The 27,532-nt window shown below is 41.2% G+C and overlaps 1 protein-coding gene across 1 annotated transcript; it reads left to right on the forward strand.

Moving 5' to 3' along the window:
- The first annotated feature begins 1,601 nt into the window (after nucleotides 1-1,601).
- Nucleotides 1,602-26,582, forward strand: snx33 (sorting nexin 33). The gene is made up of 2 exons (XM_084168944.1): nucleotides 1,602-3,436; nucleotides 22,052-26,582. The coding sequence occupies exons 1-2, from the start codon at nucleotides 2,014-2,016 to the stop codon at nucleotides 22,303-22,305; spliced, it is 1,677 nt and encodes a 558-aa protein (XP_084025070.1). The 5' UTR covers nucleotides 1,602-2,013; the 3' UTR covers nucleotides 22,306-26,582.
- Nucleotides 26,583-27,532: the final 950 nt, after the last annotated feature.

The following is a 27,532-nucleotide window of genomic DNA, read 5'->3' on the forward strand; positions in this document are numbered from 1 at the left end:
TAGGATTATCTGTAATCATGGTAGCATCCACATTTATTTAGAAGTGTTTAGAAACATATTACATGCTTATTTTTAATAAAAGTGACTTCAAAATGACACAATACAATATTTATCATTAATTTCTATTGGGCACAAAATAATCTGAAACACAACCAAAACAAACAGAAAATGCATCCATCAAATTTGTAGAGTCACAAGCTTGATGTAATCATTGTGTGCTATGAATGTGGAACCAAATACGTAACTTTTTACTACTTTAATACACATATAAGTGAATTTGTCCCAATACTTTTGGCCCCCTAAAATGGGGGGACTATGTACAAAAAGTGCTGTAATTTCTAAATGGTTCACCCGATATCGATGAAGATACCCTCAAATTAAAGCCGACAGTCTACACGTCAACCTCATAGTCATTGTATCATTTAAAATCCAAAGTGCTAGAGAGCCAAAACAACTAAACGTGTCACTGTCCCAATACTTTTGTAGCTCACTGTATAATTATAGCCCAATGCAATTGAAGTTTAATACATCAACAGTGCAATTTCAACTGATTTTTAAATGTCAAATTAACTAATTATTGTCTTTTGTTGAATTTATATAATAACATTCCAACCTTGTTAAGTATTATCTAGTCCAAATATGGCATGATTCCACTATTTGTATCCGTTTGCATCACTTTCAATTGGGGACATTTATTTTGAAGGCAAACCGTAAATTCCACTTGTGGCTAATCGTTATTGTGGTTAGCTTCACATATGTTTTATTGTCCATGCCTAACGTCATGGAAATAGTTACTTTGTTACAGAACGTATAGGAATAACATCCAATAAGTAGCTTATGCTTTGCATTAGTCGCAGACCGTAATCATTTGCTAATAATGCTTAATCTTTTTTTTATTAAAGGAAACTGATCAAGATACACAAGAACCTGTTTAGCGGGGGAAATGGAGCAAGTCCAAGGAATGTCGATCAAGACCAGAATGCACTAGTCTGGGATATCATTACTCATCTCTCTCGGCTCTGAATGCTTTCTTCCACCCGGGCCACTTTGTCTTTGTGCTGGAAACAAAATATTTTGATAATGTTTGATCATGTCGGTGGGATGTACAGCAAGTCTGTGTTCGAGGACCGTATCACGCAAGGATAACAATCAAACGATTATTCAGGATTACAACGAATTAACGCATGTTTGCAATTGTTTCTTGGTGAAAACAAGTTTTCGTATGAACCGGTGTGTCAATGCTTGTGTGATGCATGGACTGAGGAGTTACAAGTTGCGATAGCCCACAAGTTCGATTGCGGTTTCAAGTATCGAAGGTAAAGCTTGGATATCCTCAATAGAAACAAAGAAAACGTTTAGGCTAATGACACATAAGGCAATCAATAGGAATATGGTACTGATGTAGTGGGCAGTGGTTGCATGGCATGTGGTATTTCAGCAATTTATCCAGTTTGCAATTGATATTTGCAGTAAGAATACCAAAGGAAATAGCCCATATTCTCTATTAATTGTATGTGTTCAGGCATGGAGTCTCACAACCACTGAAAACCATTTGCAATTCGATGTTACTGCTTTTGTATGAAGTCCATAGGCCTACTAAAAAGATGGACAAGATTCTTGGCACAGTATAGAAAACAACCCAGGACTCTTGTGTAATCGAGTCAGAGATATACCCAGCTTGATACTGCACTAGAGAGTAAAACTAGATATAGCACTAAGGTTATTATCATGTTATAGTGCATGAGCACATATCAGTATTTGTGCCATTTGACACTTGTTGTGGCATTCCAGCAAAAGACCATAACATTTACATAACTCTTTCGCACCTTCTCTTATTGATTCAAACAAGTGTTGGGTGACTAAAGTTGAGATGAGCTGAAGTAGTAGGGCTATAGTTCAACAATTTAGAGATCACCTATTTGTACAACATGTGTTAAAACGTTGTGCTCAAGGGTAGCTGCATCACAATGATTTTAGGCAGCGTGTGCGTATGATATTCATCAGAGAGTCAAAATGTCGATGAAAGGCAAGGCACTCTACACTTTCCAAAGTGAAAACAAAGAGGAGATCAGCATACAGGAGAATGAGGAACTGGTTATCTTTGACGATAACTCTGTAGATGGCTGGTTACAAGGGGAGAACAGTAAAGGACAGAGAGGTCTCTTCCCGGCCTCTTACGTGGAAGTAATCCGCCCTCGTTCCAACTCCAACCTGACAGACTGCTCCATAAGCCCAGTGGGTTCTCCGGGCAATGACTCCTCGTATTTCCCCTCCGCCCCAAACACACCCTTTCACATGCAACAGGGTTACTATGACGATGACGATGATGACTGGGATGATTGGGATGACAGTTCCACAGTGGTGGACGATGATGGCCGCAGTGGTGCAAATGGACATTCCCATCAGAGCCCCCACTCCAACAACCCCAATGTCCACTATCGCGCCAAACCATACATGGAGAGGCAGGACAGCATCTCCAGCTCGCGGAAGGGCAGTATGGTGGGCAGGAACTTGAACCGATTCTCCAGCTTTGTCCGCTCAGGGGTGGAAGCGTTTGTGTTGGGCGATGTGCCCATGAATGCTAAGATAGCGGAGTCGTACACCATTGAGATGGGCCCCAAAGGGCCTCAATGGAAAGAAAGCCCCACACCTTTCTCTTGCTCCATCGAGGACCCTACCAAGCAGACCAAGTTCAAAGGCATCAAGACCTACATATCGTACCGAGTGACCCCAAGCCACAATGCGAGGCCTGTGTACCGGCGTTACAAGCACTTTGACTGGTTGTACAACCGTCTACTGCACAAGTTCACAGTCATCTCTGTGCCCCACCTGCCCGAGAAACAGGCAACGGGGCGCTTCGAAGAGGACTTCATCGAGAAGCGCAAGAGGCGGCTGATCCTCTGGATGGACCACATGACCAGCCACCCGGTCCTGTCGCAGTACGAGGGCTTTGAGCACTTCCTCATGTGCGCTGACGACAAGCAGTGGAAGCTGGGCAAGCGGCGGGCAGAGAAGGACGAAATGATGGGCGCCAACTTCATGCTCACCTTCCAGATCCCAAACGAGCACCAGGACCTGCAGGATGTGGAGGAACGTGTGGACTCCTTCAAGTCCTTCGGCAAGAAAATGGATGACAGCGTCATGCAGCTTACGCATGTGGCCTCGGAACTGGTGCGGAAGCACCTCGGAGGCTTCCGCAAGGAATTTCAGCGGCTGGGGAACGCTTTCCAGAACGTCAGTCAGGCGTTCATGCTGGACCCTCCCCACTGCTCAGACACCCTCAACACCGCCATCTCCCACACGGGACGCACTTACGAGAACATCGGGGAAATGTTTGCGGAGCAACCTAAGTATGACCTCTTCCACATGCTGGACAAACTGTCACTCTACCAGGGCCTACTCGCCAACTTCCCCGACATTATACATCTACAGAAAGGTAATGTACACTCCCCTTATCATGTGCCAATTAGTGTTAGACCTAGAGTATAATAGCTTGTCCTAGAGATGAATATTCAACTCATTGCATTGCCTCACATGGAAACAAAGCCTCAGTGTCACTCTTGTGATAAAAACTGTTATAGCTAAGTTCGGCCCATATTGATATGTTATAAGTGATCATGCATTACCACAACAGCTGGCAAATCAATAGGGCAACTCTTAAAAAGGACTGGCGGATAGTGGTCCAGAATCCTACAAACTAATTATTTCCAGGGGCCATACAACACATCTGTTGTTAATCACATTGTTAGGAGGAAAAATTGAAAAGTGGAACAAATTTAACACAGCAGTTGGAATCATTCAATGTCCATTGTTAAGATTTGATTCCAAATGTACAGTGGTGACGTCCTAGGTTCATTACTGGATGACATTTCGGGTGAGAAGTTTTTGCCTGCAGGGGCACAGGAAGAATCAGCCATCTTCTTACTCAGAAATCAAGTGTTCCTTGATTGATGGACGCTGACAGTTCTATCAAACATGTCTTTGAGCTCTACTCGAACGGTCTCTCTTAAAACTGACCAGTTCTACTGCTCTGTCACTATGCTAAATGGAATGATAATCGAAGTACCCCCCAAGCCATTCCTTAGCTGCATGTAGAGGAACTTTCAACACTGTGTACAGTCTGGTACCAGAGTACTCAATCACACTGTACATTTTAAAGTCTACTGGGTTTTTAAATAATTGTGTAACATCCGCTGCTTCCTCTCGTGCGGGGAAGGATGGAAGAAAGTTCCATCACATCAATAGAGGAACAGCTAACTTGTAAACATTTCATCTTTGATAGTACACATCCACTACCACCAGATACACAATTTTCTAAGATAAAAGTGCTTTGAAGTTCCCTGCAATGTAGGGCTGGGCGATATTTAAAAAATGTTTGTCGGTATGACGATATTTGATGGTATTATGTTTTGGAATAATACAAGTTCTACATTTGCTTTATGAGTTGTGTATGACCCTAGGGTGGCAACACATACATTCTAACTGATTTCAATGGGTATTTCTCCATTCTGATTGTTTTATACTGTTCAATCAAACTTCAACCAAAAGTTGATATAATTTAGATCATTTCCACACGGCCACGTAGGGCTGCACGATATGGGCAAAAATCGAGGCCTTATTTTTAACCAAATATTGCAATTGCGATTTGACTTGTGATTTAGATCAAAACACTTGGGTGACACTTGTTGGAATCATGGAAATATAATGATTATTCCAATTCTATAGTTAGAATGTAATAGTGGTCACTTTAAATACAGTGTTGTTTAACAAATGAAAAAGCCAGGGAGCGTTCAAAGAATTAGGAATTACAATACTAATAGGATCTCTATGCAGGTGTTATTGTGACAGGGTAGGAACCAAAGTGTTGGTCAGTGTTTCCCAGGGGAGTGGGACCCTATAATCTTTGGCTACATTAAATGTTTTTTTCTCTTACTTCATGTAGCTAACATTCATGCTCTCTGATTTAGAAGATACTGTTGCACAAACAATTTAGGCCTACTCCAGCACTGGTATCAGGCTGTATTAGCTAGCTACGTTTGCGCTCAGTAAATCAGGGATATTCAACTATATTCTTATGGGGGCCAGATTTGAAAAAGGTTATTTACAGGGGGGCCAGACATTTTATACATGGGATTACTTTTCCTAAGACCAGTATAAAAAAACAATGCACAAACATAATTATAATCTTATAAAGCACTTTTATTTAAATTAAATGTTGCTAAAAGTTCATTTTAAGTGCTTAGCCTAATTCAGTGTATCAAATTGTTTAAATAATGGAACACATTTGTACTTATAACACAGTTGACCTCCATCACATTAATACATTTCTACTTTCCTGTCCGTTTTACATACATAGCTTCATCTTTTGCTTTATTTACACATTGGAAACCTTTTATGCATGGCGTATCTCAGCTGACCAGCATCACATTCTGTTCTATTTTCTATTTCTTTATTATTTCATTATTTTCTCTGTCTTGTTGTGTTGTTTTTTTTACACATAGAAACCTTTTTATGCATGGAATATCTCAGTTGACTAGCTTTTGTGGAGAAGTCACTCTCCCCCCGCACCTCTGTGGGGACTTAAACTCACCAGATCTTGTTGCAAAGTTAGCTTTCAGTTTATCTAAAAACTCTTGACGTCACGGGAGTGATCTGTACTGATGATGACTGAATATAGTTGAGCATTTGTTTGGGCTCAAATCAGAGGAGATAATAACACATTTATTTTGAAAGGAAGTCCATTTGTCAATCATGTCAATAACTGTTTTATCCCTTCCCTGTAGTCCCAAAGTAAGTCCATTCAATTGATCACTAAAAAACAAGCATTTTCGCAAGATGTGTTGGCTTTCTTATAGTGGCATTCGCGGAGAAAAGCAACTATCTCCTCCCTAAGCTCACATAGGCTGCTCTCTTGACAGCATTATTAACCTTGCTTAGCCACCTAACATCATGATGTAAAAGTAGATAATGATGCTCAACAGACTACAGAACAAGCTATGTTGCAGGCTAGATGTTAATCGGATAAAGTTTGATAGCCATAACTGAGTCCATGGTGTTTTTTAACTCACCGTTGAGTTAAGTGCAAAGCACGCTCTGGTGTGTCAGGCAGTGTAGGGATCTCATCTGCGGTGAAATAACCGATAGGCTGGCAGACAGACCCTGTACCCCTGTTAGCAGCTCTGATTGGCTGTAATGTTGGATGATATTGATTGACAGCACTTCATGGGCTGGACTACAGGAAAACAGATTCTCCCATTGAAGAATGTTAAACAAGGAGGGGGATTTTTTTTGCAGATTTTTAAAATGAATGTTCAGAATTGATCAAAGGGCCATTCTAAATTGAAAACGGGCCTGATCTGACCTGCGGGCCGCCAGTTGAATAGCCCTGACGTACATTTATTAGCTAGCCAGCTAACTAGCGATTAGCATTAGCGGCGAACACGATTTATTTTGGCCACAACTTGCTAAGAAAAGACAAACTAGCTGTTTGCTGACAGTAAGATACATAAACTAGTAGTGTAATTATAGAACGCTTGTGGATTTATGTTAAGAAGCAGAGTGGAAAGCAGCATCATTGTCATCAACATATTGTTGCATCTGCTGCATTGACCATGCAGACTGAAGAGTGAATGGTTGACAAGTGATCTCATGGTTGAGCAACAACAACTCCGCTCCTAAAGTGACAGGGGGTGGGGCTTGGTGAGAGAGAAGGAGAGAGATGACTCAAGTAGCGTAGTAAACTATAAAAATGGACTGGCGTATCACATTTAATAGTGATGGGGGAAATAAATCGATACAGTTACATACCGGATATTATTTTTGACTATATATCGTATCGTTTTGACAATATCGCAATATTATTTTTGCGCTAGTTGACTGTACCTGCAAAACTCCAGCATTTTTCCTTCATAGCTTGTTCTCCATTTTTTTAAATAGGGAGCCAATTCAGCACTTTTATTTCCATGACTGATCAAAACTTGCTTTCTCATGACTCTCTCTTGTCCCTCTGCAGCAGAAAAATGGTAAGCAATATATCACAGTATCGAATCGCAATTCGGAAAGTATTCAGACCCCTTGACTTTTTACACATTTTGTTACGTTAAAGCTTATTCTAAAATTGATTGAATAGTTTTTTACCCCCTCATCAATCTACACACAATACCCCATAATGACAAAGAAAAAACAGGTTTTTAGAAATGTGTGCAAATTTATACAAATAAAAACAGAAATATCACAATTACATAAGTATTCAGACCCTTTACTCAGTACTTTGTTGAAGCACCTTTGGCAGCGATTACAGGCTCGAATCTTCTTGGGTATGACGCAAAACACCAGTCTCAACGTCAACAGTGAAGAGGCAACTCCGGGATTCTGACCTAGGCAAAGTTGCAAAGAAAGTGTTCTTTTGCCCATCTTTAATTTTTATTGGCCAGTCTGAAATATGGCTTTTTCTTTGCAGCTCTGCCTAGAAGGTCAGCATCCTGGAGTCGCCTCTTCACTGTTGACGTTGAGACTGGTGTTTTGCGGGTACTATTTAATGAAGCTGCCAGTTGAGGACCTGTGAGGCGTCTGTTTCTCAAACTAGACACTCAAATGTATTTGTCCTCTTGCTCAGTTGCGTACCGGGGCCTCCCACTCCTCTTTCTATTCTGTTTAGAGCCAGTTTGCGCTGTCTGTGAAGGGAGTAGTACACAGCGTTGTACGAGATCTTCAGTTTTTTGGCAATTTCTCGCATGGAACAGCCTTCATTTCTCAGTACAAGAATAGGCTGACGAGTTTCAGAAGAAAGTTATTTGTTTCTGGCCATTTTATCCTGTAATCAAACCCACAATCGCTGATGCTCCAGATACTCAACTAGTCTCAAGAAGGCCAGTTTTATTGCTTCTTTCATCAGCACAACCGTTTTCAGCTGTGCTAACATAATTGCAAAAGGGTTTTCTAATGATCAATTAGCCTTTTAAAATGATAAACTTGGATTAGCAAACACAACGTGCCATTGGAACACAGGACTGATTGTTGCTGATAATGGGCCTCTGTACGCCTATGTAGATATTCCATTAAAGATCAGCCATTTCCAGCTACAATAGCCATTTACAACATTAACAATGTCTACACTGTATTTCTGATCAATTTTATGTTATTTTAATGGACAAAAAAATAGCTTTCTTTCGAAAACAAGGACATTTCAAAGTGACCCCAAACTTTTGAATGGTAGTGTATGTAAATAAGGTATTTCTGTTTTTTTACTTTTAATACACTTGCAAAATTTTATAAAAACTAGTTTTTGCTTTGTCATTATGGGGTATTGTGTGTATATTGATGAGGGACATTTTTTATTTAATCCATGTTAGAATAAGGCTGTAACGTAACAAAATGTGGAAAAAGTGAAGGGGTCTGAATACTTTCCGAATGCACTGTATAGAATCGTGAGAATTGCAATACATATCGTATCGGCACCTAAGTATCGTGATATCATTTTGTGAGTCCCTGCCAATTTCCATCACTAACATTTAACAAACCAAACATTGAAGTACCGTTATAGAAGGTAAAGTAAAAACCCAAACCGGTCCGTGCATCAATACTGGTATATAGTAAAATACAGTATACCGCCCATCCCTACAACAATATGTTTTGTCTTCATTAATTTGTTTTATTTAATTTACTTTCAAGTGCTACTTTTCTGCAGTGTGGGTTTCATATGATGCAGTATCGTTGGTTATGTAGAACTTACAGGTAGCCTAACTGCCAGAATTAAGGAAACACCAACATAAAGTGTCTTAATAGGGCGTTGGGCCACCACGAGCCGCGAGAATGGCTTCAATGCGCCTTGGCATAGATTCTACAAGTGTCTGGAACTCAATTGGAGGGATGTGACACCATTCTTCCACAAGAAATTCCATAATTTGGTGTTTTGTTGATGGTCGTGGAAAACGCAGTTCCGGGCGCCGCTCCTGAATCTCCCATAAGTGTTCAATTGGGTTGAAATCTGGTTGCTTATGTAGTTCAAGCTCCAGCAAGCTAGCTGTATTGCATGGATTTAATAGACATTGCTAGCAGCCTAGCTCTGTAAGTCAAGGCAAAGGAATGTAATGGTCCAAGGCAGAGAATATAGCAGCCAGGAGCTGTAATGACTAAGCAGATTCAGCTGGCTGGCAAGCCAGGTCATCACAGCTCCTGGCTGCTAGAGTCTCTGCCTGGTCTCATAGCAGTTCAAGGGATGCTACTAGCTTTAGAATACATTTCAAATACAAAAGTAAGTAAATTAGATATATATTATCTATGAAATGAATAATGCCATCACTAGATGGGAAAAATGTCTTGCTTCCATGATATTTTTATTCTGCTGAGTCCCATTTGCACATTGCACATCAGCCCACATATAACCTACATAAATACATTAATGCATTCAGTGGTGAAGTTTGCATGTTAACAAATCAGTTGGGTGGTCAACCACCTTGCACAAACTGACAACCTTGTAATGACAGGGACATGCTACAGTACAGGGCCGGCTCCAGGCATAAGCGACATAATCGGTCTCTTGGGGCCCAAGGCCGCTAAGGGGCCCCTAACCCCCCAATTAATTTTTTTTGTAACTCAGTCCGTGTCTCAATTTACTGTTGAGAGTTAGAATAGTAGAATACACAAGGTCATCTCGCTTAGGGCCCCCAACCAAATCTCACTAAGGGCCCCCAAAAGGCTAGAGCCAGCCCTGCTACAGTATGTATGGTACAGTGAGCTGTAAGAAATACAGCGTTTAGTGTCAGTTCAAAAAGCTTCCATCTGGGGTGATATTGGATGTGCCTTGCCCCATACAATCCCAAGGATCATTAACCTCCATTGGATGCATTGAAAAGGGTTGATACGCCTAGAACATGCTTAGGCATAGCTGATGCATTTGCTATGGCCTACAACTTTGACGTGTCTGTATTTGTCATCAGGGTGGTGCAGAATTTGAGCAAGATAGTCAAACGACCAGCATACCAAGGCCATGCTTCAGTTCCCAAACAACCCACATCAGGTGATGGAAGGGGGAGGGGCCTCCAGCACAGGAATCAACATTTATCTTAGTTGTCCATGGGAAATAAGGGCGTTGGTGAATGTTGCAATCTTAAGCAAACAACTGCAAAGAGGTCATTCGTAGCTTAATAATAATAATAAAGTCCTTTAGGTGCCTTTTGGCAAACTCCAAGCAGGCTGTCATGTGCCTTTTACTGAGGAGTGGCTTCCGTCTGGCCACTTTACCATAAAGGTCTGATTGGTGGAGTGCTGCAGAGATGGTTGTCCTTCTGGAAGGTTCTCCCATCTCCACAGAGGAACTCTGGAGCTCTGTCAGTGACCATCGGGTTCTTGGTCACCTCCTTGACCAAGGCCCTTCTCCCCCGATTTCTCAGTTTGGCCGGGCGGCCAGCTCTAGGAAGAGTCTTGGTGGTTCCAAACTTCTTCCATTTAAGAATGATGGAGGCCACTATGTTCTTGGGGACCTTAAATGCTGTAGACATTTTTTGGTACCCTTCCCCAGATCTGTGCCTCAACACAATCATGTCTCGGAGCTCTAAGGACAATTCCTTCGACAATCACATTGTAGAAACATCAAGGATGATCAATGGAAACAGGATGCACCTGAGCTCAATTTCGAGTCTCATAGCAAAGGGTCTGAATACTTATGTAAATAAGGTATTTCTGTGCCTTGCCATACAATGACTATGCAATAACGTCTCACATGGATGGAACCAGTGACCCCGATCAGGGGTGTAGTGGAGGGTAAACACATGTAAACGTTGTTTACACACTTTTTTATTTGTGAAATAGTGTTTACTCACCTTTTCATTTAGTTAATTATCGTTTACCCACTTATTATTGCGTTCCCAGTGTTGATCAAAGCTCAGAATGATAATATTCTTATCTGAGTTCTAATCACACCTGCCTCTCTGCGAATGAGTGGAATCATGATTCAGGTCCGCATTCATTCACCACTCTTATCCAATGGCAAACTCCGCCCACGGCACAGGCTGAGACGTGAAATGAACTACCTCAACCCAGACCAAGTGGCAAGTAGAGACACCACTGACAGTGGGCTTGCGAGATGCTGGACATAAGGCCATTTTTAACCGTCCCTCGACTCTTGTCGTGTCAAAAGACATCCCCCAAACAAACAAAAAACAGACTCTCTGAGAATGAGTGTAAAACTGGTAATAAGTCGCTGATATTTCAGTCAGGTGGCCAGCTAGCTAGCTCAATCAAGGGCTCTGGCTACTGTTAGCCAGCTAGTTAGCTAGCTAACGTTATAGCAAACTGTCTAGAAGGATAAAGTTAGAAGCTATTGTTAAACAAAGCCTGGCCTCAGCAGGAGCAGTTGACTGAAATTATTGAAATAAATAAATTAGGCCCTAATCTATGGATTTCACATGACATGGATTTCACATGACTGGGCGAGTGGTTTGCTGATGTCTACATTGTGAACAGAGTGCCGGGCAGACATAAGCTACGGACAACAAACACAATGGCATTTTATCGATGGAAATTGCGCTTAGTGGGACTATCATTTGTTTTACAACAGGACAATGACCCAAAACACACCTCTAGGCTGTGTAAGGGCTATTTGACCAAGGAGGGTGATGGAGTGCTGCATGAGATTACCTGGCATCCACAATCACCCGACCTCAACCCATTTCAGATGGTTTGGGATGAGTCGGATGGCAGAGTGAAGGAAAAGCAGCCAACAAGTGCTCCGCATGTGGGAACTCCTTCAAGACTGTTGGAAAAGCATTCCAGGTGAAGCTGGTTGAGAGAACCCCAAGAGTGTGCAAAGCTATCATCAAGGCAAATGGTGGCTATTTGAAGAATCTCAAATATAAAATATATTTTGATTTGTTTAACACTTTTGGTTACTACATGATTCCATATGTGTTATTTCATAGTTTTGATGTCTTCACTATTATTCTACAATGTAGAAAAAAAAAACCTTGAAGGAGTAGGTGTAGGTGTGTCCAAACTTTTGACTGGTACTTTGTATGACACAGTACATGTCACACCCACATGACATCACAGCTTACCAATGGGCAAGTGTGCAGCTGAGTGGGTGAGCATCGTTATCTTTTGTGTTTTTCAATGAGCACTGCAGTGTAGCTGGACTAGCTGTCACTTCCAAGGAGAAAACCACCTGCTGAAATCTTGAACAAAGAGGCGAGGGAACACAATGGAGTGAAACTGAATGACCCCAGGGGTGTCGGTATCGGACAGAGCTGCTGTCCACACGTTGCATAAGAGGAAATGTGAGGAGCTGGTTCCCATGCATGGTAGCCTAGATCTGGTAACACCTGCCCAAAGAGAATACATCAAATTGAAGGAAAGGGGAGGAGATTATGGGCAGAAAAACACATTGGAACTATGTACTACTATAATGTGACGATATGTCATTCCACCAGCAGCGTTTGGTCTCAAATACCTTTTTTTGTATTATTTTCACTCACATTTGTTTAGCTCGATTCCTAGTGCAAGATGGCGTCACATCATGACCAGCCAGCCCTCTCACCTGAGGCCAGTCAGCCCTCTCAGACATAGTTTACTCTGAGAATTAGGGATCGCTTCCCAAGTCCCCAGTATGCATACCCACGGTCGGCCATTGAGGCTTTGAAGTGAACAAGAGGCCTGCTTTGTCCTACAGTGTATGTGGCAGAACACATCACATCCATCTATCAGGGTTTTTCTTATAAAGCAAAGGAAACAAAGATGTGTGTGCCTTGTTTCGTGAAAATGTGGGCCAAATGACCTCTCCATCTGTTACTGCACCCACAGGGAACAGAGAGCAGGACCTAGAGAGGCACATGGCCCTAGATACATTACCAGGAATGACAGGGTGTGAGTGAAGATGTAAATGCTGGCTGGTTGTGTGTGTGAGAGAGGGTGCATGCGTGTGTGCTCTGACCCAGAGATTAATAATTGATATTACAGCATACTACAGGATGACCCTATGTTAGTCAGGCAGGCCCCCATTGATTAGACCCTAGAGCACAATGTGTCCATCCTATCCTAAATAGCACATTGGTTAGGCAAAAAATGTGTCACACTACACAATAGCATGAGCACAAACTGTACACAGCAATTCAGACCAATTGTGATCAACAGGAAGATAAAGACCACAACACCTTTTAAGTTGTCCAGTAATGGCACCTTCTGTAACCTGCTTAGTCTGGGCTGTGAATGTTTTCTCTTGTCTATTTGCTCACACATAAATCTTGACAAACGGTAGGACTGTGTTTTCACACACTGTCTATCCAAATGTCTTTGCATTCCTGGCTGGCTGTGTTTCCTAGCTAGCACACTGCTGTTCCACAGTGGTGAAGTTATACAATACAGAAGTAATACAGATGTCTTAGAATATTAAAATCCTTTAACTGCTTTAAGACACATACTGTATGTTGCATCTTGCAACTTGAGCCATGAATTGAATGTATTTCATGATGAATTAACGTTACCATGTTGGTAAAGTAGTTCCGTTTAGCGAAGTGTTTGTTTGTATTTTCTAAAAGCTTTTCTGGTGTTCCAAAAAGGACCCATTTGTTGCAGAGAAAATTCACAGGCTTCTGCTTGGCCTTAAATGCTTGGCCCTCCTACTTCTTCCAACCCCCACACTTCCACTCCCCTTCCTCTCTCCCCTGATTGCAGGACATCAAATGGAGCTATAACTGTCTGCTCTTTAAGACTTGGCATCTGCGCTCTATGTCTGCCGGCCTGATAAAGCTGACAATGGTTGGCATGGAGAAGTTAGCCATCAATCTGGTGCTGTGCTGAGTTGTACTGGCTGCACGGTCTACGTACAGACGTGTGTGTGTGTGTGTCTCTGTCTGTCTGTCTGTCAGGTAGAAATAGGCGAGCACAAAATATTATGTGTATGGAAAGGGGTTAGCCATGTCGCTCGCTCATCTTTTTATTTTTATTAAAAGTTTTATTTTGACCAGGTAAGTCCCATTGAGATATGAATCTATTTTTAAATTGTGTCCTGGTCAAAAGGAAGAAGCAGCTGCTCTTTCCTTTCAAATGGTAATCTTGTAATATGTACCCTCTGCTGGGTCTTGTGAATAGTAAAGTGGCTAGGCTTAAACCATAATTGCTTGTTGTGTTATGAGAGCTGTGCTTTTGATCAGATGAATCACTAGTTCGTAGTATGGGTCTACTTAAAAAAGGCACGCAAAATCGTGGAGAAGGAAGGGTCGTGTTGCCAATGGCAATCACTCTTAATCAACGACACTGTAAGAGACAGGAACACAATGTCAATTTATCACGCTATCCAGCGAAACATGACGGTGTTATAGTGTTACAACACAGTTCATCAGACTTCCAACAAGTCATCTGTTGAACAATACTCTAAGTGTGAATATGGTTAGACCAGTTGGATCTGTTGAACACGTGTCTCTCTATGTACTACACTTGTTTGCAATCACGGACCAACACATGACCAAACACATATAAATTAAGGAGGACCAAGGCACTCTTCATGCAATTAAAATGCCTTCATTGTGGTGGCATGTTCAATTGAACAAAATCTTTCAAACTCAGAAACGTTTTGGCATGTCTTGTCTAGCCTTTGTCAGGGAGTGATACCATGAACAACACAATTTAAATTCTGAGGTATTATTAACCTTTTCACGTTTGCGTTCCAAATATCTCTAACGGTCGCCCCAGTGTGAGTTTTTTTATGCGCATGATATCAGGATACACTCACTGTTCCAAAATGTGATTGTTACGCAACAGGACAGTTAACCCATGCTGCCCTCAAACCAAGACACGCTGCCTGCTAATTATCTATAGGATAGGCTGTTTCAACTTGTCAATTTCTAATTATTTTGGAACAAGTTTTATTTTCTAACAGTTTGAATTGGAGGAAACCAGATTTTGTTGTGGCACAGATCTGGGGAAGGGTACCAAAAAATGTCTACAGAATTTAAGGTCCCCAAAAACACAGTGGCCTCCATCATTCTTAAATGGAAGAAGTTTGGAACCACCAAGACTCTTCCTAGAGCTGGCCGCCCGGCCAAACTGAGAAATCGGGGGAGAAGGACCTTGGTCAAGGAGGTGACCAAGAACCCGATGGTCACTCTGACAGAGCTCCAGAGTTCCTCTGTGGAAATGGGAGAACCTTCCAGAAGGACAACCATCTCTGCAGCACTCCACCAATCAGGCCTTTATGGTAGAGTGGCCAGACGGAAGCCACTCCTCAGTAAAAGGCACATGACAGCCTGCTTGGAGTTTGCCAAAAGGCACCTACAAGACTCTCAGACCATGAGAAACAAGATTCTCTGGTCTGATGAAACCAAGATTGAACTCTTTGGCCTGAATGCCAAGCGTCTGGAGGAAACCTGGCACCATCCCTACAGTGAAGTATGGTGGTGGCAGCAACGTGCTGTGGGGATGTTTTTCAGCGGCAGGGACTGCGAGTAAAAAAAAATGTTTTACTCGCACAGCCAAGTCAAAGGGTCCAACAACCCTCCCGAAAGCAAAACTTTTTTTTTAACAACCATCCTATTTTGGACTATCCCTGAGTAAATTTTGAATTATCCCTAAATGGTAGCAGTCTGGAGCCATGTGTGGGAAAGGAGAACGCACCAAACTGTACTGGAAATTCCTGTGTTTAATTTGCCAGAGTGTTTGTGTTCACAGTTAATCTCTCCCACCCCCCACCCCCTCTCCTGTCCCTCTCTATTCCCACTTCTCTCTTTCTGTCAGTCTTCCTCCATTGCATAGCATGGTTGGCATACCAGTTTCGCTCTCACTGTGACTTATAATATAGCTCAATTCTCTCCACAGCTTAGAATGGTCACAAGACATGTGGTACAGTAGCTGAGGAAAGCCATCTGGTTGGACTAGATAAACAAATCTGGTGATGGCTTTCCAGGCCATTGGACATTTATATTTATTATAGCAGGCATTTATTCCAGTGGATTGACATGAGTAAAGGGATACCAATCTTCTACAACTACCACTACTACGACGACTACCACTATTACTAATTGTATTTATTTAGCACATCACAGTGTAGGTGCTTAAATGCACCACATACGTAATGGACAGATACAATATATTCATGTTATATACGTTATATAACGAGGGCATTGCGTTCATCCACCTCTGGCCTGCTGGCTCCCCTACCTCTGCGGAAGCACAGTTCCCGCTCAGCCCAGTCAAAACTGTTCGCTGCTCTGGCACCCCAATGGTGGAACAAGCTCCCTCACGACGCCAGGACAGCGGAGTCACTCACCACCTTCCGGAGACACTTGAAACCCCATCTCTTTAAGGAATACCTGGGATAGGATAAAGTAATCCTTCTACCCCCCCTTACCCCAACCCAAAGAAATAAAAATAAATAAACATATTGTAAAGTGGTTATCCCACTGGCTATAAGGTGAATGCACCAATTTGTAAGTCGCTCTGGATAAGAGCGTCTGCTAAATGACGTAAATGTAAATGTTATATACATACATAGGGAAACAGACCATTGCGTAAGATCCACATTCCAGTCTACTCTTCTCAAGGGACATGGCATAAGGACATTTGGAAACAGTGATTTAACACCCCCACCCCACCCAACTCCTACTTTTTGTTACGTTGGCATGTTACCCAGTGATGCACATTCTTTCCTCATGTAGAAAACACAATACATTATTCTAGGTCAGAGCCACAGACTGTTCAGTACACCGCTGCCTCTGGAACAGCCATAAAATGCCCTACATGCTTACTCAGACTGCAGCCTGGAATTCTATAGAAACTAGGGTTGGGCGGTATCCAGATTGTCATACCTTCATACCGACCTTGTGCCATCCCGGGATATTTGGTAATACCGGCACTGAACACAAGGGGAGCTATTTTCAATCCAAAGGATTTGTAAAGTTCCATAGCGAATATACAGTTATACACTCTCCTCTGACATAAACTATTTACAGGACAGACATCCCAGCTCATAAAGTTATACAAGTAACTCAAATGCTACTCACAGTTTGCTGCATGCACAAAACAAATATTAGACCGCAAGGCTCTCGATCCAGGAGAGCCAGCTGTTACCAAGTGGCGCTTGATTGCAAGAAGCTAACACTTAGAAAGATAACTAGCTACTAAGTTAGCAAACCAAATGCACAACTGCCGAACATTTAGCACATTTTAGACCGTTAACTTAATGCAGGACTGCCCAACCCTCTTCCTGGAGAGCTACCATCCTGTGGGTTTTCAGTCCAACCCTAACTTAACACACCTGATTCTACTTATTAGCTGCTCAACAAGACCTTCACTAGCTGAATCAGATATGCTAAATTAGGGTTGGACTGAAAACCTACAGGACAGTAGATCTCCAGGAAGAGGGTTGGGCAGCCCTGACTTAATGGTTAGCTTATAAGAGATCTAGCTGGCAAACATTTAGTTGTGAGTTTCATACTGGTGTGTGCTGCACAACAGTTAGTGACTCACAAGGCTCCGGTCTCTCGTCATTGTGTGCTTGTAAACAACATGTGACTGGGGACTACCGGGAAGCTTCATGATGTAGAATAATGTGACAGGTGAAATGAAGAACGCAATCTGCTTTATCTGTTAACATGTTGCACAAGTTGACTGCAGGTATTTATTTAAAAAGTAGCTACAAATATTCAAATGTAATAAAAAATGTCAAATAAATAGTTTCAACGGTATCGACGGTAGGGGTGTAACCGTTCACCAAACCCATGGTGTGGTACATATTGTGGTTTTAGGGTCACGGTTCTGTTTTGGTACAGCGGAAAATTAAATGCCTTTCACAATGTTAATTATTCACAATGTTCCTGGCATTGTCTGTTGTGACAGGATTGTTATGTTGGGCCTCTCAAGTTTCCACTTTGATGCTGCATTTGTAACCATGTGGGAGGTGGGAATTTACCAGTTGTGAAGTCATAAATACCAGTTGGATGATTCATGTGATTTGAACTCATTGACAAAGCTGATTGGCTAATGGCTAGTGCTGAGCGATTAACCGGAATTTCAGTTATTTTTCGTTTTTAAACAACTAATTGACCGACATCGGTTCAATAATTAGAATTCCATTTAGTTCGTTTTTTTTCTGTGAGATCAATCCGTACATTGCACAGTTTCTCTAGAGATCCAGCCTGAACTGTGCAATGTAGTAGGCAGTTGTAGTTTCCAACAGGCCAATATTCTACATAGTTTAGCGCATAAAACGGGGGAATTAACTACAATGACCATAATCTATTGCTCATCTACTAGTCCGGTCTGTGTTTATTTTACGACTGCTACTACTGAAGAGAGAAGAGTGCGCGATCGTGAGGTGATATAGAGAGCAGCTGTTGCGTCGCGAGGTATTTCTACCTGAAAATACATGATCTAAGTGAAAAATTATCTAAACCGAAATTGAAAACAGTGATTTTTTTTTTTTTTTATCGAACCGAAACCGAACCAACCTCAAAAATCACTACTAATGGCCAACAAGCTGCATGAACCATAAACAAAAAATACAGCTATCATTCTTGTAAATAAATTATCGAGTTAAATAAATAATGTTTTGTTGTTGCATTTAACTGCTGAAAATGCTGTTATAGAGTAGGCTTTGGCGGTATACCGTATATACCGTATACCTGGGTATTTGGAAATAGCCACGGGATGGTTTTTCAATACCGTCAATACCGTTGAAACTGTTTCTTTGAGGTTTTTCAATACATTTTTATATTTGTAGCTACTTTTTAAGTAAATGCCTACAGTCAACTTGTGCAATACGTTAGAAGATAAAGCAGATCGGGTTCCTCATTTCACATGTCACATTATTTTACATTATGAAGCCTACCATAATTCCACAGAATAGTTGAGCCAGTCATGTGTTTGTTTGTAAATTGCACCGCGGGAGAAAGCCGGAGCAGGTGAGTCCAGCTGTGTATTGACAGGAGTCGCGTTTTATATTGAAAGTCAACAGTGTTTTTTTGCTTCAATAGAGTGATCAGGGGCGTACAACTATAGTTTTCCTTGTGCAACACATTCAGCAGAAAATAGCTTCATTTTCATCAGATGACAACAGAAGTGCAATGCAATTTGGGTGGCAGCCACACAAGTAAATGAGCTTACATTTAAAAAAGCAAGGTCTTTTTTGCAAAAAAACGATGCATGGCCATTGTAAAGAATATAGCCAGCAACAAAATGTATAATGTTTTGCTTAAAGTTAATCTTGCATTTTACCTGAGAAAAGTAGGCTGGCTAAATTGAGAAAAGTACCGTAGAAAAATCAGTCAGAGCACTGTCTGTTGATAGAATGCCCATTTGCGAATTCTCATTAGAGTGGAGAAGTGCGACTGAAGCAAAAAAGTGGTCTGATGCCGGGCAGAAATTACAATAAGCATTTTAGATCTGCGTTTACAAAACGCAGCAAGATATTAAGCATTTTATATTTTTTCCCTGCGTGAAAACACAGAATTCTGCATTAACCTTAAGTTTAACTTTCTAGTTATCTAAGTAAGTGGCTGAATTAATAAGGTGACAGGGGATCACATTGTGTTAGCTTTCTGCCGTGTTTGAGAAGTCAAAGCTCTTTGGATGAGTTATCTGTACAGCTGCCACTGCTGTCTTGTTTTTCTTGCATTTTTTCCTCTCCATTCTCGGCCCGTCTGCTCGTCCCCCCTCTTCTCTGAGCAGAGCAGGCAGGCCCGTTACCCTAACGAACCCAGACTCCACACAGACACAGCGTGTACACATGCTGCTCCAGAGCCAGTACTGTATTTGTATTTGTATTTATTATGGATCCCCATTCAGCAGCTACTCTTCCTGGGGTCCAGCAAAATTAAGGCAGTTATAACATTACAATACATTCATAACAGATTTCACAACACACCAAGTGTGTGCCCTAAGGCCCCTACTCCACTACCACATATCTACAACACAAAATCCATGTCATTAAAACCCACATGGACTACGATAGAATCGATGTCCATGTCCTGGCATAGTACATTGTTGTTCTTCCTTCAGACAAGCATGCGTCAAAACGTTGTCTCTCGTTCATATTCGCTTGTGAATGTCCAAACTCACCAAAAATTACATTCAGTAGCTGCTACCTATATATGTATAACTGTATGAGCTAGATTGCCTGTCTTTTCAATTGGTTTATTTTTGTTTGCGCTCGTTCGCATATTTAGCTAGCAGCCTCCATGGAAATTCACTATTACTTGTGCTAATTTTGTTAGCATTCTGGTAATAGACGCCCAATGGGCTTTTTTTTGTGTTTTTGGCGCACCGTTGTGTACTAAACCGGGTAATACCATAAATCCCGAGATGAGAGAAGGACAGTATGAAAATCTGGATACCGCCCAACCCAATTATAGAGGCCATTTCCTTAGTAGGTGACATCAGAGGTCACTATATGGGAAAAGTGTGTCTCCTGAGTGGCGCAGTGGTCTAAGGCGCCGCATCGCAGTGCTAACTGTGCCACTAGAGATCCTGGTTCGAATCCAGGCTCTGTCGCAGCCGGCCGTGACCGGGAGACTCATGGGCGGCGCACAATTCGTCCAGGGTAGGGGAGGGAATGGCCGGCAGGGATGTAGCTCAGTTGATAGAGCATAGCGTTTGCAACGCCAGGGTTGTGAGTTCGATTCCCACAGGGGGCCAGTATAAAAAAATAAAAAAAGATGTATTCACTAACTGTAAGTCGCTCTGGATAAGAGCGTCTGCTAAATGACTAAAATGTAAAATGTAAGTGGGTGCTCAGGGTGATAGACGAGTTTCGCACTAGTAATAACCAGTTGGAGGGCCGTTTAAGTGGATTTTTCCCAGTCGTATGTAGTAAATTCCCACTTCCCACTTGGTTACGAACACACCATGACACTGCCTCCTTCAAAATGTTTATCTGACTCAATAAAGGTAATTAACATATACAAGCAAGCATTAGGCAATGAGTTGACGTTGACTAGCAATAATCGGTCTAGAGTTTAGAGTTCACCCTGTACAGATACAAGTTACCACAGAGATCATACATCCATATAGACATCCATATAGATAGCATCAGAGTTATCCTCAGTGAACAAGTTTCATATAGATACCAGACATAGATACTATAGTATTGTTCTATCAAACATTCAATAGTCAGTACTCTGGATACTGTACCAGAGAGATACATTTTGGCCCCTCAGAGGGGGAAGGGCTGACTAGTCCTTGGGAATTATCCTTTGTGCTTCACTTGTGTTCCTGGACCATTTCCCATGCAGCTCCAGGTGACAGAGAGTACATAAATTAGGGCCTAGGCTACATGTGTAAAGTAGTATTATCAGGATAATGTGAAAGTAAGAATGTGAACACCTGAAAGCTTGATGAAGGAAGCAACATTGTATTGCTACATCTGTTTTGAATTCAGTGAGTTGTGTTAACTACTGTTTCTTACAGTAACATGATTTGTGTACTGTCACAGTAGCAGTTACGTCTGTGGCGTCATATGCTCTATTTGCATCTAAAGCAGATTCTGTTAAAAGTTGGAGGGTGCTTTATCTTGCCAATATCTCAAAAATGCCTAAAAAAGGCCAACAATGTCTACTGTAATATTCCAAGTCAGCCAAGGACAGGTTTTACGAGACTATGAGGAAGCTGAAGTCTCACAAGGCTGTCATGCTTTCCAAAATGTCTCAAAAGCATATGAATAAGTCGTACAAGTATTCACAATTCCTGATCACAGCCCTCAAATTCAAACACAATTCAAATGTTGAACCTGAATATGATTTTCAAGGTGTCATTGTTTTATACAGGTCATGCTAGGTCCACAGGCATGCACTGGTAGTAGTAGCATTTCCCTTGTATCGGTAGCTAGCTAGCCCACAGGTCATAGCGTATTCATTGTATCGGTAGCTAGCTAACTGCTAACTGCTCTCTCCACAGGTCATAGTATTTCCATTGTATCGGTAGCTAGCTAACCGCTAACTGCTCTCTCCACAGGTCATAGCATTTCCATTGTATCGGTAGCTAGCTAAACCGCAAACTTCTCCCTCCACAGGTAGTAACACTCATGTATCGGTAGCTAGCTAACCGCCAACTGCTCTCTCTCTTTCCTCAGGTGCGTTCGCCAAGGTCAAAGAGAGTCAGCGGATGAGCGACGAAGGGAAGATGGACCAGGACGAGGCAGACGGAGTGCGTAAACGCTGCCGGACAGTGGGATTCGCCCTACAGGCTGAGATGAACCACTTCCACCAGCGCCGCGAGGTGGACTTCAAGGAGATGATGCAGGCCTACCTCAAACAGCAGATCGCCTTCTACCAGCGCGTGGGGCAACAGCTGGAGCGTACCCTGCACATGTACGACAACCTGTAGAGGCTGGGCTTGTCATCAGCCCTGACGTTATCCTTCTGATCCGAAATGGCCACCCAGTTCAACGGGGCCTCCTCAGGGGTTGCCAAAAAGCCTAGTGGAAATAGAGACATCCCACTGGACACACACTGGTTGTTTCAACGTAATTTGTCAACGTATTGTGACGTGGAATCAACGTGGAAAATACATTGGATTTGAAAAAAGTAATCAACCAGTACTGTTTTCATAATTGAAATTAGGGTAAAACTTCAACTTAACTACATAGACTTAACCTGATTAACAGGTTGTTACATCAATCTAATTTCAACATATTCATCAGAACTATGTATACGTTGAAATTGCGTTGAAAATTCCACGTAGAAACATCAAGAATCTTCAACCTTGGGTGGTTGAAATGATGATGAATTTCATATTTGATTAGACATACGTTATTTGACCTTGTTTCAATGCTGATAGTAAAATGGTTGGTTTGAATCAACATCATTGTTTCAATGTCATGCCATCAACCTAAATAGAGGTATGTTGAAACAAAATGTGAAGCCACAGTCCAATGATTCGGGCCTGAACAGTGACTCCTACATGAGGGGTAGTGCACTTCAGTGAGAAAAAGTCTACTATCCAGATGCCTACCTCTATGTACCCTGCTTAGCTTTGGAAACAAGCTGTGATTCAGCTGAGCTATCATGTCAACACATTTAGACATTGATCAGCTTCCATAATCATTTGCTTAGACTACCTAAATACCATTGAATAGTTGAAAGTAACTCCTCTGACTTTTCTTACACAAGCTGTATGTGAAAGTAAATTTGGAGTGAGATTGGGTTTATTATGTAAGCTACATTGACATCTGATTTGCCCAAAGGACACAATAATTTCAACGCTAGGTATACTATCATGGCTGATTGGATCTTTGGAAGTTTAGAAGTATAAGTAGTTACCATTAGCCTTTTAATTAGGATGCCGAATGTACCTCTTTATTTCGGTTGATGGCATGAAGTTGAAACAATGACGTTGATTCAAACCTACCATTTTACTATCAACATTGAAACAAGGTCAAATGAAATACGTCTAATGAAATATATAATTCAACATAATTTCAACAGTGTTGGGGAAGCTACTCTGAAAATATAGTTTACCAAGCTACCAATTACATCACACTGGAAGAAGTTAAGCTACACTAAAGCTACCCTTAAGAAAAATATAGTTTACTTAACTAAAGTTACTTTGAGAAAGTTGTTCAATAAATCCAAAGTACTATCTGAAAGAGAAAAAGGAGAGAGAGAGAGACAGCGGGGAGAGAGAGAGAAAGAGAGAGAGAGAGAGAGAGAGATAAAATGTCATAGACTACAAATTGCAAGAACAGTTCACTTTGGGGTCATATGTTAATATAATGTGTAATTTAGCCTATTAAACACGATAACAATGTTTCAAGTGAGAATTTGGCAGGTCTGATGCCGAAAAGCCAAACAAATATTTCCTACTTTACCCATATTTTATTTTATTTTTTAGCAAAAAGAGTAATGTGTATTTCCAGTAGTTATCTACACTGCATGGCAAAAAAGTAATTATTTACTGATTTGACTTTAGATTTGACTTTAGTTCAACTACCACCAAGCTACTGCAAATGTAGTTAAATTACTAGTTGAACTACATGTAGTTCACTACTCCCCAACACTGAATTTCAACCACACTAAGTGTACAAAACATTAGGAACACCTGGTCTTTCCATTACATAGACTGACCAGGTGAAAGCTATGATCACTTGTTGATGTCACCTGTTCAATTGAGACAAGGATTGTGTATGTGTGCCATTCAGAGAGTGAATGGGCAAGACAAAATATTTAAGTGCCTTTGAAAGGGGTATGGTAGTAGGTGCAAGGCGCACCGGTTTTGGTCAAGAACTGAGGGCAAAAGGGAGGGGGCGATAGAACTCAATATTAGGATGGTGTTCCTAATGTTTTGTACATTTAACCAGGATGAACATAGGATGAAAAATATTTGGTACGTTTCTGTGTGGAATTTTTAATGCACTTTCAACGTATACATAGTTCTGATGATTATGTTGAAATTAGATTGATGTAACAACCTGTTAGTCAGGTTAAGTTATTGTATTCAAGTTGAAGTTTTACCGTAATTTCAATGCTTACAACACTGGTTGAAATTAGATGAAAACAGTACTGGTTGATGACCTTTTTCAAATCCAATGTATTTTCCACATCCACAATACGTTGACAAATTGCATTAAAACAATGTTGATTCAACCAGTGTGTGCCCAGCAGGCTGTAGCTGGGAAAATGTATCTCTTTATTCTCTTTCTTCATGGTGGACCATGATAGTAACACAAACCCTGGCTTGAAAGAAGAGAGGGGTTGTTGGGGTTGCTGCCTTATAAAGATTACTTTCTGATTATTTTGGCTTGAATATGGGCCAAGAGGTTCGTAGACTCGGACAGAAAGAGGGCATGTACTTGAAGAGGCTGGGGAAGCCAATTTGTGCACTTCACGTAATAGTCACTTTCCAGGCTGAAATTCGAAGTTGAAATTCTTGGTTTCAAGGGACTTACACCATTGTCTTCTTCATAAATACACCAATTTTGCTATGTTATGACCAATATGTTTCTTTGTTTGTATACGATACCATCTATTTAAGGTGTTTGCAACAAATCTTAATATGTTAAATGATAGGTGGTATTTAATAATTATTTGTAGAGGGTTAAAGACAGGCATGTGTAGCCTTAATGCTTGGACAATTCCGAGCAGACGGTAGAAACTGAACTCCTTTAGTGTAATGTATGAAAACCATGACAGAGTCCATACCATCTCCTCTCCAGTTGAGTTTGCACAGGGGCTTTGTACCCGTTGATCATGGTGTGTGTGTGCGTGCATGCATGCATGCGATTATAATTTGCTGGGTTATTGATAGATTCCTTGTTCTTTCTGTTGCAACAAACATTTGCCCAGCAGTCTTGAAGTTGGAAGTACTTAATGTTACAGTAAGTGTAAACAAGGAGTAATCACCCCCCTTATTTGAGAAACAATGTTTGCTTTGAACATAGTGTTCTTCTCTGAACTGAACCATTACAGCACCAATTTCAGTGTTGATTACCAAATAATTTAAGTTGTTCCAGTCATATTACACATAGATTTTAATAGGAGCTATCTTGTGAGACTTTATAGAGATATGTGGTTTGTTTGAGCTATCTTTAGAACTATGATGAATCTAAGAGGTTAAGACAGAGACACTGCTTCGCAGTGAAAGCATTACCTCAAGAACAGTCAAGTAAATTATGAAATTATTAAGTCCATTCACATGCTTTAATTGGCCTTTCCCAAGTACTGTTAAATAATACAGTACTCTACTCAGGGTTTTTATTCTGATCATGTAATGTGGAATTTTGAGGTATAAATGTCTAGCACAGACCCCAAAGAGATGCATTGTGCATTGATCTCCTGCCATGTACTTCCATTCACCACAATTTGACAGGACAAAAACGAATCACCAAAATAACAATACTGTTATTGGATGATGTCCTCTTTTTCCAGTAATGCTTGAGACCATAGTTTCAGTAAATAAACAAAGACTGCCCTGCATTACCTTCTTAGTTAACCACAAAAGTCTGACTCTGTCTATGACTCAGTACTGAGTGTTGTTTCAGTGGCTGTTCCGCTTCCAACGTACATTCCAGGGTATGGGCAGATGTAAAAACCAGGTGTTTCACAACCCTTCCTCATCTTCTTGCCTGTCTTCTTATTGCACAAAGACCAAAGTAACACTATTTAGTGCTCAGTTTCAAATGAAATGAAAGGGTCTCTCAATAAATAGCTGGCCATACATAGGAGGTGGTCGAGTGTTGGCTGTCTTCAATAGTTTTCTTATTCAAACGGTCACATTTTGAGGAGATGGGGATGACAACCTCTGTGGAAAGAGACTAACAGGGCAAAAGGAGAAGGAATATTCAGGGGAAAAGGACTGCAAATGATTCCATGTGAAATGTTACACTCACCTACTCTGACTACCACTGGCAGTGCGATGGTAATGTAAGGACATGTAACCATGTTGATAAACTGAATGGCTGGTGGAAGGACACTGAGTCTCACACAAATGATTCTGGCTTAACGAGGATGTGTGAGACTGGGACTGGCATGATGAGACCTATGGTTCTGTTATATTTTCCTATATGGAAATACGTACTGTCTTAGGTTTTTGGCATGAGGAACGATGTCACTAAGGGAGGCTCTGAAAGTCTTAATAAAAGCAATCATGCTGATTCTGATTCTGAATGTTGTTTATCTATCTTTGTGCATGGAGCAGTGCATTAATGTTGCCTTGGGGAGAGATGGGAGAGATGAGGGGTGCTTTCTGGAGCCTTCAAAAGATATGGTATGAATACACACTATACACATTGTATTAATAAATTCCTGCGTAAAAGACACGAAAAGGCACTTATGCTGTAAACACAATGATAGATGACATCACATAATATGGAAATGTTCCCAGCTTTGACTGGGAAACTACTGCAACGAATCAAACTCCCTCTATGCAAACTTGTAAAACAAAATATGGAGAAGGATAATTGTTAAAAATTTTTTTTTACAAGTTTACATAGAGAGAGTTTGATTCGTTGCAGTAGTTTCCCAGTCAAAGCTGGAAAAATATCAATTTTATGTCAGCAAGTATTCTCACATATTTCCTATGGCGTATGCATTGCACGGTGGGAATGGTTGTCACTGTAGAAATGTAACAAATGCACCTCCCCTTGCCCCCAAATTCTCATTAACAGAAGAGTGATCAAATGAACATCCTACACCTGTAACAAAGCAGGATGCCACCATATCGTCCAATTATGTCAGAACTGTTATCACCTGGGGCCTCCCCAGTGGCGCAGCGGGCGAAGGCATTGTAACTACCAATTGGATATCACGAAATCGGGGAGAAAAGGGAGTAATGAAAAATTAACAACTGTTTTCACCATGAGGAACGAGGGGATGAGGAATTTATTCTTCAACTTCTTGCTGGCCTTGGTTCTCATTATCATCCACTTCAATTTATTTATGTCTAAAAATACTACTACTACTTCTGTCTGTAAATATGGGCTCTGTTCAATCTATCGCTGAAAGTAATTTCTGTGCGTTTACTGTGAATACTAATGCTAATGCGGGAACATGGCTTTAAATTTCAATCACGCTGTAACGCTGAACTTCCGCGATACGGATTGAATAGAGTCCTAAGT

The sequence above is a fragment of the Coregonus lavaretus genome (assembly GCF_964263955.1).
Source record: "Coregonus lavaretus genome assembly, chromosome: 9".
Classification (NCBI taxonomy): domain Eukaryota; kingdom Metazoa; phylum Chordata; class Actinopteri; order Salmoniformes; family Salmonidae; genus Coregonus; species Coregonus lavaretus.

What these genes read in the sequence shown, in the direction of transcription:
- snx33 (XM_084168944.1), top strand. Translation starts at nt 2,014, where the DNA reads ATGTCGATGAAAGGCAAGGCACTCTACACTTTCCAAAGTGAAAACAAA. An exon ending in CATTATACATCTACAGAAAG is followed by an intron (nt 3,437 to 22,051) that starts GTAATGTACACT and finishes CTCTTTCCTCAG; the next exon opens with GTGCGTTCGCCAAGGTCAAA.